This window comes from Thamnophis sirtalis, unplaced genomic scaffold (assembly GCF_051295495.1).
Source record: "Thamnophis sirtalis isolate CommonGarterSnake01/CBP01778 unplaced genomic scaffold, rThaSir2_p1.2 scaffold_4, whole genome shotgun sequence".
Lineage (NCBI taxonomy): Eukaryota > Metazoa > Chordata > Lepidosauria > Squamata > Natricidae > Thamnophis > Thamnophis sirtalis.
This window is the reverse complement of record NW_028261384.1, coordinates 57038931-57052052: the sequence shown is the minus strand read 5'-3', so window position 1 is coordinate 57052052 and position 13122 is coordinate 57038931. Positions and strand designations below refer to the sequence as shown.

Sequence of the window (13122 nt, the reverse complement as noted above, 5' to 3'; positions counted from 1 at the left end):
AGAGTAATCAAAAATCAATTGGTTTAGATTTTGATGTTAAACTACTGCTTTTAAAATCAAAGGGGCATTGGTTTTATTATACTGCTATGTTATTTTAGTAGCCTATAAATGATGTCAAATGTTGTTAAAAAATAGAGAACAAAATATTTGCTGGACAACTCCTGTTGTGATCTAAATTAACTGAATAAAATATTTGCTTTTGTGTTTTAGGTAACAGAATACTTCCTGGAGGATTATTTGTTTAATGGCATAATTTCTCGACTGATGAGCCTCAGTAACATATTGTTGGTGAGTATGCTATGTAAGTTTGTTTATTTCACAAAAAGTCTGTTTATTTCCTCAATGTACAATATGGATCCAATGTAGTATAATGTATAGTATCAATACATGTGGCATAATGTTTAATGCTGTGTGTGCGTGTGTGTGTGTGTGTGTGTGTGTGTGTGTACCATATCTATCTATGTGCATACGTACACACACACATACAAAAGAAAATATGTAATTGTTATTTTGGAAATATGTAAAATGCAATTTCAGTACACTTGATAATCATTAGTGGTTAAATATAGGTATCAAGCACATGTTTGCCCTTTAATATTGTCAATATAATTACTATATTTATTTACTGACTGTAAATTGTGATGTACTTCTATTGGTGGAGTTTTGAAAGTCAGATAACTGTTACTTTAAAAAAATATTTTGAATAAAATAAAACCTTCATTTTCTCTGAGAATATGTAATGGCTAAATCAGAATCTGTGGCATAGACTAAATATATTGAAACAATAGATTTAAACTACAGCTCTAGCTGTTAATATAATAGGATTTTCTCTGCAGGCCATCTTTTTACACCCTTAACTGAGGGCAACTTGAATAAAACTTGAGAGCAGTAGAATAACACTTCCTGTGGCAGAACAAATCTTAGTATTCACTTTCACTCCTTCCCAGTGAGGAAGTATGAAAGCTAAAATTAAAACCAGAAAGTACATTTCCTTTAAACTATTCACTCTTCTTTCAGCAGTTGTAAACACAAACATTGTAGTCCTATTGTGAATCAAGCTGATTGATAATAGATAGACCATTGTCAAATGGAGAGGATTATATGTGATATGATTCATGGCAAGACCATCAGCCTCACGATATAGTTGGGGAAAGGCTGGTGTATATTTCAAGTACAACACAGGAGGAACTTATGTTTCCTTAGCAGCTAGAAAGAAATATTCTACAATTAGAATATTTATTGCTACCCTAATTATTGTATGGAATTGAACTGCTCATTTATTAAAGCTTATTTTCTTGCTTGTAACATGATACAGCTTTGCCCATTCTAGCCATTTTGTGTATATTTAGTATTAATTTAATTTAATTAATGTAGTATTATGTAAATTTATCCACTGAGTGTTTGTTTAAATAGACAAAAGAAAATTATTCCCTTAAAACAATGTTGCAGCTAGTTAAAAATATATTTTACCTGCTTTTGAATTGTTTGCCTGAGTGGGTGATTTCTATGACTTCCATTATTTCTCACTAGGTCTCAAAGAAGCAGAAAATTTTCTTCTTTTTTTTTTTTTTTTCATTTTCTCCTTTCCACCCATATTGAATATGTGAATGTGAAATTATTCTGTTTTTACACACACAGATGCCCAGAAAGTATTTTGGAAATAATGTAGTTATGGGGAAGCTTGCTTGTTAATTGGCACTTTTATTAAGTATATTCTTGTGCCTCCAAGGGTTCTTGGCAGTGTGTAGAGTACTCCTCGCAACTCTCCTGAAAGACCAGTGGTACTGACAGATAGCAACTGACCCATTAATATGACCTTGCTTGAGAGTTGGCTTTAATTTGTTACTTCCCATCCTTGATTTATCACTTTCACTAGGATTAGGACAGGAGTAAGCCAGATTCAAATGCTCAACCCAGACAAGACCGAGTGGCTGTTGTGTTTTCCTCCCAATAATTTGACCACCGTACCATCAATCAGGCTGGGGGGACAAAATTTATACCCCTCAGATAGGGTCCGCAACTTGGGAGTCCTCCTGGATCCACAGCTGAGTTTTGATCACCATCTATCAGCTGTGACCAGGGGGGCATTTGCCCAGGTTCGCCTGGTGCGCCAGTTGCGGCCCTACCTGAATCGGGAGGCTCTCACGACAGTCACTCGAGCCCTTGTGATCTCTAAGCTGGAATACTGCAATGTGCTCTACATGGGGCTGCCCTTGAAGAGCACCCGGAGACTTCAGCTAGTACAGAACGCGGCCGCGCGAGTGATTGTGGGCGCACCTCGGTTCGCCCACATAACACCTATCCTCCGCGAGCTGCGCTGGCTGCCTGTAGATCTCCGGGTGCAATTCAAGGTCTTACTTACCACCCATAAAGCGCTCCATGGTAGTGGATCTGACTATCTGAGAGACCGCCTTCTGCCAATAACCTCCCTGCGTCCCATCAGATCGCATAGAGCGGGCCTCCTCCGTATTCCATCCGCCAGTCAGTGCCGACTGGCGACCACCCGGAGGAGAGCCTTCTCAGTTGCTGCTCCGACGCTATGGAACAATCTCCCCGTGGAGATTCGTACCCTGACCACAGTCCAGGCCTTCCGTACAGCCCTCAAGATCTGGCTAGCCCGTCAGGCCTGGGGATAAATTTTCTTGCCCCTCCCGAATGCTGAGTGAATGTTGTGTTTTAGTACCTTTTAGTTATTTCACATTTTTTTTCTGTATTTTGTCTTTCACTCCCCTTCCCTTACTATTGTAAGCCGCCCTGAGTCCCCTCAGGGAAAAGGGCGGCCTATAAATGCTAAATAAAATCATAAAAAATCAAAAAATCGTACCATTGTTTATTAATTACTCCAATATTGGGAATGGGAGAAACTGTTTTTCCTTCATTTCTTTTAATTCCATGACTATCTAGACCAATGGTTCCCAAAGTGGGTGGTACCACCCCCTGGGGGGCGGTGGGATGACTTGGGGGGTGCTAAGAGGCAAGGGGGCAGCAGGCGGGTGCTAAGAGGCAAGGGGGCAGCAGGCGGGTGCTAAGAGGCAAGGGGGGGCAGCAGGGAGGCGCTAAGAGCCAAGGAAGGTGGCAGAGGAGTGCTGGAGGTGGCCCCCTCGCAGGGTGCAAGACTCTAATTGGAATGACAGGGCCATAGAAAGAGATATAGTGTGTTGTGTGTAAATAACAAGCCCCAGAAAGGCCATCCAGCCTCCAGCGAGAGCCTCATACCAGCAATAGGAAAGAAAATGGAGAAATGCACACCTATGGGTGCATTTAAAAGCAAAGCAGAGAAGCCAACTCATTTCTTTCCCAAGGCTCCTTCTCCCCGCTTGGGAGCTCCTCTTGAAATCCTTATTCACAAAGCAAGGGTTTTGCCTGGCTATTCCATTTTTTTTTTATATAATTATTTTTATTTTTTATTACACAGACAACAATGGGAAAGGGAGAGGATGGGAAAAAAAGGGGGGGAGGGGAAACCCATCTTCACATACAATATGTCGTTTAATCACAGGTGCATCCCTACTAAGTTTATACATCCCGTATCTCTCTATTGTATATTTAATAAGCACCACAATAAGCTAGGGTTTAAAAAACAAAAAACAACAAAATAAAACAAGAGAGAGAAAAAAAAAGGGTAGGGGGAGGGGGGAGGCCAAAAAGGACAAAAAAAGGTCCAAGAAGGAAAGGAAAACAAAAAAAAAAAAAAAAAAACAAATAAAAAAAAAAAACCATCATCACATGCAGCATGTCGTTTGATTACGGTTGTTTTAACATCTACATCTTCAAATAATGTTTACCATCTCAGATATTTCCTCTAATGTAACTAAAGGTCTCATTTTCCTTCTACACTATATATTCAGTTAACATTAGCATTGTTTCCCCCCAGAGAATATGCTTCTATTCATTGTTAATCTTGCATTTCATACCTTCAAACAGAGATCTTATTCCTTCATTGATCAACAAGGCATCGCTGCCTATATATACCAGTTTTCATTTGTTCCCCTATTAGAATTGCTTATCAGCAGCGAAATATCATTATAATAAGTTCTTAACCTTATACATTATATCCCCAGACCTTATATTAATACTTCATTGTGTCATTATTAGATTATTTCACAGCATAATTATATCATCATTTACTTTCTTCAATTAAGGCATAAGTATATCATTTTTCATTTCCAAAGTTTTTTTTTTCCCCTAGCCACCGATAAAACAAATCCCATATCTTATAAAATTGTTCATCCTCTTGTTCTCTAATTTCAAATGTCAATTTACTCATTTCAGCACAGTCCATTATTTTTCGGATAACTTCTTCCTGTTTTGGTATTGTTTCGTTTTTCCAGTTTTTTGCAAATACAATTCTGGCTGCTGTTAACACATTTACAATCAGATATTTTAAGTCTTTGTTGTAGGTTTCTGGTATGATCCCCAATAAAAAGACCTCTGGTTTAAAGTCTATTTGTTTGTGTATCATTTTCTCCAACCACATGTGGATTTTAGTCCAGTATCTTTTGGCTTCAGTGCAAGTCCACCACATGTGGTAGTATGAGCCAGGTATCTGGTGACATTTCCAACACTTTTCTGATTTATTCTTGAACATTCTTGCGATTCTGGTCGGGGGTAGATGCCACCTGTAAAACATCTTATACAAGTTTTCTCTATATGCAGTAGACATTGTCATTTTGTAATTTTGAGACCACAATTTCTGCCAATTCTCTAAATCAATCCCATACTTAAAAATTTTCCCCCAAGCAATCATAGTTTCTTTAACTTGTTCTTCATGCAATTTAAACTCCAATAAATATCCATATAGTTTTTTAATTACTTTTTCATCAGTACCTGTTAGAATTTTGTCTAGCTCAGTCATTTTATTATAGAGACCTTTAGTTTTTCTATCTTCATTATATCTAGATTGTATCTGTACATATGAATACCAGTTCATTTCCATCCCTTCTTGCTTCAACTCTTGACTAGATTTGAGCTCACCCTCTGTATTCAATAATTCTATATATCTAACTGTTTGTTCCTTTTTATGTATTATCGGATACGAGAATGCTTCAGTTGTTGATGTCCAGACTGGAATTTTTAAATAATGTAATTTTTTAATCTTTTCCCAATTTAACAACAACGCCTCCCTTATATAATGTCTTTTAAAATAACCATGTGGTTTACTTCCCTTATACCATAAGAAAGCATGCCATCCCAACAGCAAATCGTGACCTTCTACGTTCAATAATCTAGAGTTTTTTAATGATATCCACTCCTTAATCCACATCAGATTTGCTGCCTGATAGTATAGCTCCCAATCGGGTAAACCAAAACCTCCTCTTGATCTAACATCTTGTAGTAATTTAAGCTTTATTCTAGCTTTTTTCCCTTGCCAAATAAATTTCAAAACTATTTTATTTAAGTCTAGAAAAAAATCCTTACCCAGTCTAATTGGGATTGTCTGAAACAGATATAGAATTCTAGGTAGAATGTTCATTTTAATTGTGGAAATTCTTCCCATCATTGATAAATGCAAGTTTTCCCATTTCTCCAAATCGATTGCTATTTGTTGTTTTAATCTGGTATAATTATCCTCTTTAAGAGTGCTACATCTAGGTGATAAATGTATCCCCAAATATTTAATCTTACTTGTGTTTTGAATCTGCAACATTTCTGACAACTGTTCCTTTTGTGTAGCTGGGATATTCTTTGTCATGATCTTTGTTTTATCTTTGTTTATTTTCAAGCCTGCTACTTCTCCATATTCCTCTATTCTTTCTAACAATTTGGGTGCGGTTTCTAATGGATCTTCGAGAATGAAAACTAAGTCGTCTGCGAACGCTTGCAGTTTATACTCTTCTCTCTTAATTTTCATTCCTCTTATTTCTTCTTCTTCTCTGATCTTTCTATTTAAGACCTCTAGTGTTAGGACAAAGAGTAGCGGTGATAGTGGGCAGCCTTGTCTTGTACCTCTCTTTATTTCAATCGGTTCTGTTAGTTCTCCATTTACCATTATCTTTGCTGCTTGTTTCTGGTATATCGTTCGTATACTTTGAGTGAATTTCTTGCCAAAGTTCATCTGCTCCAGTTGCAAAAACATAAACTGCCAATTCACATTATCAAAGGCCTTCTGCGCATCGAGGAACATCAGTGCCAGTTGTTTTTCTGGGTGGGCCTCATAGTATTCCAAGGTATTCAAAATTATTCTCATATTGTCTTTAATTTGTCTTTTAGGTAAAAAGCCATTTTGATCTGAATGGATGAAGCCATTTAAGTATTTTTTAAGTCTCTCAGCTAGTATAGATGCAAATAGCTTGTAGTCTGAGTTTAATAAAGAAATTGGTCTATAATTCTTGATTTGTGTTAAATCAGTCTCTTCCTTGGGTAGTAATGTGATATACGCTTCTGACCATGACTTCGGTATTTGGTTCTCAGTTATCACTTCATTCATGACTTGTAGGAATGGGAGGGTCAATATTTCTTCAAATGTCCTGTAGAATTCCACGAGTAGGCCATCTGGTCCTGGGGCTTTCCCATTATTTTGTTTTTTAAGTGCCTCTGTTAGTTCTATCATTGTTATTTTTCTTTCTAACATTGTTCTAGTTTCATCCGGTACCTGGGGGAGATTGGCATCTTGTAGATACTTTTTGACTCGTCCCTCCTCCACCTTCTCTTGTTCATAGAGTTTAACGTAGTAGTCATGTATAATATATTTTTTTCGGTATTTCCATATTGAATTTCTCCTTGTTTATCTCTTAGTTGAAGTATTTTCTTTGTCTCTCTCTCTTTTTTCATCTTATATGCTAACCACCTGCCTGGTTTGTTCGCATTTTCAAAATAATTCTGTTTGGCACCTCTAATTTTTTGTGCCAGTTCTTCCTTTTCTAATAGGTCCATTTTGTGTTTAATTATGTCCATTTTTATTTTAACATTTTTTTTTGTGGTGCTCTCTGTAGGTCTCTTTCAAGTATTTTATAGTCATTGTCTAACGCTTTATGCATTTGTCTTTTTTTTTAGTTTCTCTTCCTTGTGTAATCTATTGTCAAACCTCTGATAACAGCCTTCATTGTGTCCCAGAGATTCTGCAACAACATATCTTCTTTCCTATTTTCTTTAAAAAAACGGACTAGCTCTTTTTCCATTTTTTGTACAAACTCTTTTTCTTTCAATATAGTGTTATTTAGTGTCCATCTAGATCTTGCCCTTTGGCCTTTCCATTTAATTAAAATTGGATTGTGATCCGCCCAGGTACTTGCTTCAATCTCAATTTCTTTTATGTTGGAGCTCAACTCCCGCTGAAACCCATATCATATCTATTCTAGAGAATGAAGAATGTCTATTTGAGTAGAAGGTATATTGTTCTTTTTTAGCGTTTCTTTCTCTCCATATATCTTTTAAATTTAGTTCATCTGTCATCCTAAAAAAAGATTTCGGCAGAGGCTTCCTATTTAATTTTTTTGTTTTATGTGTTTTATAGTCCATATTTTGATTCACAATGCCATTAAAGTCTCCCATCATACAAATATCAGCATAGTCTAGTTCCAAAACTTTTTTGTGTAGTTTTTTGTAGAATTCATCTTGTTTTTCATTGGGGGCGTAGATTCCAATTAGGAGTGTCTTTTTGGTATCCATAATTTCCACCATCAAAATTCTTCCCTCTTCCTCTGCGTATACTACTTTTGTTGGGATGTTGCCTTTAATATAGAAGACCACTCCTCTTTTCTTACAATTTGCCAATGATGAAAACATTTTCCCAAGCTTTGGTTGAGTTAGTAAATGTTCATATTTCTTTTGAATATGTACTTCTTGCAGACAGATTATGTCAAGTTGTAATTTCTCTAATTTATGGAATACTTTCTTCCTTTTAGTTACCGAATTGAGTCCATTAATGTTAATTGTAATCATTTTTCTTTCTTCCATGTTTATACTTTATATACAGGGTTTATCGCTCTAGTGGATCTAGGTTCTCGTTTTTCTTTGCGGCTCCCATTCCCTGTCTCCCCTTCTTTCTCACTTCCACCTACTGCTCCTTCTATTTTTTCGGTCGCGGTTACAGGTGGTTCCAGTATTTGTATCACTGCATCGTCTTTCCCGGCTTTCTCCGCCGTTTCTCTAAAGTATTCTTCGTAGAAAGCTTCTGCCTTCTCAGTTGTATCTATCCTGTGTCTTTGTCCTTGCCAAGTACATAATAAACCTTCCGGTATGAGCCATCTGTAGTTAACACCTTTTTTTATCAATGCTTTGGTCAGAAATTGATATTCTCTTCTCCTCTCTCTCACCTCTCTTGGAATTTGTTTGAGTACTACAATCTCCTTACCTTTATATTCTAATTTTCTATCTCTCATTTTCTGTAAGATTTGTGATTTAATTGTTTTCTTAGTAAATCTTACATGCACTTCCCTTGGAAGAGCATTTCTCATTGCATATCTTGTGTATACTCTAAAAGTCTCATCAATTGTTTCTTTTATTTGGTCCTTTGACATCCCCAGAACATCTATCAAAATATTTGAAATTATCTGAACTAAGTCCTCTCCTTTTTCTTCTTCTATGTTTTGAAATCTTAAAAAAAATTCAGACCTGTCCATCTCCCATCTTAATATTCCACTGCTCTCTCTTTCTACATCACTTAGTCTGATCTCTAGCTTTTCAGTTTTCTTCTCTCCTTCTTGAATCTTATTTTCAATTTTTTGAATCCTATTTTCGTATTTCAGCATCCAGTTGTGTATACTTTCTACTTTTCCTTCCATATTATCAACTTTTTGCACTATGCTTTGGTTTTGTTGTTCCATTGCCTCCATTTTTTTTACAAGGGTATCGTTTCCTGCTTGCATCTTCTGCATCATTTGTATAAGTGTTTCAAAGTTGGCTTCCTTCTCTTTTTCCTGATGGGACATCGTCTGTGTTGTCCTCTGGCCTCCCGCAGGTGAGGGGGCAGGGGTTGATGTAAAGCCAGAGGCAGCTGCTTTTCTACTCATAGCCAATTAGTATTAGAGGGTGGAGGGTTATAAGTATGGTGGATTAAGTATGTAAAGTACACAGAGGAGAGGGGGGGAGATAAGAAAGGGGGGGAAAGAGAAAGGGAAGGAAAAGAGAGAAGGGAGAGAAAAGGAAGGAAAGAAAAGGAAACTTTTTTTTGTTTCAAAGATGAAGTGCAGTAAGAATGCAATAAATATATATATATATATATAAATAAGAGAATATGAAATAGTAAAAAAGAAAAGGAGGACACCCCCCCTCCAAAAAGGGGAGAGGGGGTGCTTCAGTTACAAGTGAGAAAAGAAAGAAGCAGAAAAAATGTAAATAGTCAAGAGGTGATCCAAAGGTTAAAAAGAATAATCCAAACAGAAAAGAAAAAAAAAATGTAAAAGATCAAAAGGATGATGGTGATGATCAAAAGAGAAAAACTCAATGTCGATGTCTCCACAGCCGGTAATATGAAAAAGGTGTTGGGAGATGAAAGGATGCCAACAAGCTAAAACAAATGATTTTTTCCGGACTCTTTCCCCCCCCCCCCTAAGATAAGAGTCTCTCCAAGGTCACTCTCAGCTTTGCTGTTTTATCTCACAGGTTCCCAGCTGCGTAAACACGTAAATCAAATGTATTACAGGGGGGATTTTAATAACAAAGTTCGAGTCCACAAGATGGCAGTGTTGGCTTGTAGTTTACAGCTTGTTTTAGTCCGTTTTAGTCCGTTCCGTGGCGTTTGTTAGTTACTAATTGTTTAAAAAAAAACATCAAAAGGGCTAAAAGGCAATGAAGAAAAACAAACAAACAAAAAACCAGATCTTCAAAGCACTTTAAGTTTAAGATTTAGTGCCCCATTAGATTCAAAGTTAAAGGTATCAACAACAAAGAGAAGGAACGCAAAAAGCTGATTCAAATTACAAGAAAGTCCAGCCCGGCTTCCAGGAATTAAAAAAAGGAACAGAAAAATAAACTTCCAAATGGCAAACATTTATCACCGCCGCTTTTCTCACTTATCAGCCTTATTTTAAAGTAAGCTTCCAAATTTAGAGTGTTCTCTTTCCAACAAAAAAAAGGATTTAAAACTCACATCAAACGACATGCTCATATTCAGCTCTCTCTCTGGGCCTTTGCAGTTGCAGTCAGCATCGAGCCGATCCGGAAGTCACTGGATTAGGAAGGCTTTCCTTAGGTTCCCAGAGATTTTGCGAACATCTCTGGGACCACTGGAGTTCCTCCCACGTCACTGTCTCTACGGGACAGCTTAGATTCAAACGAATCGTCCAAAAAAGACTCCGGTATAGATGGTCATTCAGGAAATGCCTGAAAGTCCGTCTTCTCACTGCTAAGCCCCGCCTTCTTCCCCTGGCTATTCCATTTTGTGCCCCTCCTCCCTGATTTATTTATTTTTTTAAAACTTGGATTGAAAAAAGCGATCTAGGGTTGCTGTAGGAGCCAAGCTTCTTTGGCGAGTTGAGGCACCAAAGCCTGAGCGTATCAGTCTCCCATCTGCTTTGCAGCCCGGAAGTGGGGGAGCAGAGAGGCGGATTCCTAAGCCCGGGAGGGAGGGAGGGAGAGAGAGAGAGAGAGAAAGAGAGGAGGGCCCTGGAGGGGCAAGAGGTGGCAGAGGAGGGAGCTGCCTCTCTTTCTCTGCTGGCCTGCGCTGGAGCAGCAGCCCTTGCCAGCTGGCAGCGTGGAAAGAGGGTCCCGCCGTTAGAGCCTCTGTTTCTATCTCACCCACCCGCCTCGGCCCACCACATGTCAAGCCTGCAGCACTCCCCGGCTGCTTCAGCCCAGGCTCCACCGGTTTCATTAAGCGCGGAGCAGGCCAAAGGTGAGACGGAGCAGGTTTTGAGGGAAGGCGAGCATGCAAAGGGGCTGCAGGGAGACCTAGTGATGCAATGGCAGAGGCCTTCCTGCATGGCAACAGAGCTTTATTCTCCCCCCAAACCATGTCTTCCCTCCCTCTCTGGCCCAGATTTTTCTGCCGCTGCTTTTCATGCTGCCGGTGCTCAGGCTGCTCCCTGGCCCCAGTCTATGGTGAGAGAGAAGAGCACCCTGCCAATCATAAATACAGCAGGAAAGTCGAGGAGGCGGATGGGAAATACATAGGGGGAAAGGAATCCATCCTACCCACAAGGGAGATTTGCGTGACAGTAAATGGAATGGTTTCATTGGAAGTTGGGAAGAAATGGGCCATTTCAATATTTAAGGTTTAAATCTAGAAATCAGGGGTTCTAGTTTTGGGTACCCCAAGTTCCCCCTGTGGCTTGTGCAGACAAAGAGAAGATCAGAGTCTTGAGCTCTTCCTCTGCCTGTAACCAGGTTTTTAAAAACAGGGATCCTCTGGGTCCCACATCCTGGAGTTCTGGAGACTTTGAAAACCTGGTATCACTGGATCACGTTCAACAATTTTGTTGAATTAACATTAACTAAAAAGGTTTTTAAATTGGATTGAATAAATGTGCAATTAATGGTTACAGTTTTGAATTTTACTGTTACTATCTTCCTTCCGTCGTGTAAACCACCCAGTCACATGACCCCCAGCCATGCCCACAAAGCCACGCCCACAGAACCAGTAGTAAAAAAAATTGAATTCTGGGTTGGGAGGGGGCACTAAGGATCAGTTTGTAGCACCAAGGTGGCGGTGGACTGAAAAAGTTTGGGAACCACTGATCTAGAGTGTTTTTCAACTTTAGCAACTTTAAGATGTGAGGATTTTTAATTCTCTGAATTCCCTATGGCTGAGCAATTCTAGCAATTGAAGTCCACAAAACCAAGGCCAGCTGGGTGTATATGTTTTGCCTAACGTATCTGTCACATTTGCTTATTTCTGGCTTGCTTTTTGAAGCCTTATCTTCAGGAGCATTCTTTGAAATTTGCTAAAAACTGACATTTCTGTGAACTGGATTCTACAATGTTTTCATCATGTTATTATGAAAAAAAGTTATAGATAATTTTTCATTTAATGTCAAATGCTACAGTATACTATTACAAACTTGTTAATATGTTAATTTTTTCCCCACAGTTAACAAAATCCATTCTTTCATTCTTTCCTTTCATAGCAAGCATCTGAACAGCTTATCATCCATAGTGCAGAATTTGAAGATGCTCTGGCAACTCTCTTTGTTATGCTTGCCCCATTGGCACCACACCTGACTTCAGAGATCTGGAAAGGTAACTTTATTTATGAATTTAGTTAGCTATTTGTGGAACTTATATGGCCTCCAATCTCATACAAAGATCCTAGGTAGCCCACAACAATCAGTAAAACACAAAGACAACAATCCATCCCACTAGTATCAAACCACTCAGAGAAGTATTCTCCTGATTTGCTTAACGGGGAAAAAAACTGGAATACAATTCTAAATGTAGTGGTTGAATTAACTACATTCAGTTGGTTATATGTCAGTCTGAAATTGGTCCCTGGAAGATGTTTTGGCTTAGAAATCTCATGCTGATTAGCATACCCATCAATTATTTTGGCTGGAGATAATGGCCATTCTATTCAAATATATCTGGACTATATCAGATTGGAGATGCTAATTAAGAGATGGCTAGAAACTTTATGATTCTGTATATCAATGTATAAATGTGGAATGTTTAACGACTAATTGATATATATTGCTGCTTAAAACATGGCAATATATTAACCTGGTCAGATATCTCAAAATGGTTCAGAAACAGGGATCCAATACTAAAAGCCAGAACAGAGCAGCAAACTCATTTATGTTAATAACGTTTCTCAATTTGGAATGTGGGCTTTAATTTAAAAGTGTGATGGGGCTTTTCTTCAGCTTTTACATGCTATAAACCTTGATTCAGACAAGGCTTTGGAAAAGAAGGTATAGAAATAGTTTCTCCTGACATTGAGCAGGCGCCAACGTCGCGACGACACAGACGTGCGGTCTCGATGTTCCGAGACCACAGCCGATACTTTTGCCACTGGGTGGTCCAATCCCAAAGAGATGGTGAACAGGAAAAATATGTCTTGCTGATCTCAGGGACATCATAAAGTCCCTGATCAATGCAAGAGAAGTTCTTCAAGCCGGCGACAAAAAATCTAGCCAAGGCTGACGAAGTCGGGGCGGCTCCAAAACAGAAGGATATGGAAAGAGAAAGTGTTTCCAGCTGTTGAGGAACTTTTACTGTTTTAAAAAGAGACTGCCTATAAAAAACTTA

At 38.5% G+C, this 13122-nt stretch overlaps 1 protein-coding gene across 1 annotated transcript in view; it reads left to right on the top strand.

Annotated features, from left to right (window-relative positions):
- Nucleotides 1–13122, top strand: part of LARS2 (leucyl-tRNA synthetase 2, mitochondrial) — a 155549-nt gene that overhangs the window by 99013 nt on the left and 43414 nt on the right. Inside the window, exons 18-19 of the mRNA XM_014062366.2 lie at nucleotides 211–288; nucleotides 12006–12117. Coding sequence (XP_013917841.2) covers nucleotides 211–288; nucleotides 12006–12117 — 190 coding nt within the window. The remainder of the gene's footprint in view (nucleotides 1–210; nucleotides 289–12005; nucleotides 12118–13122) is intronic.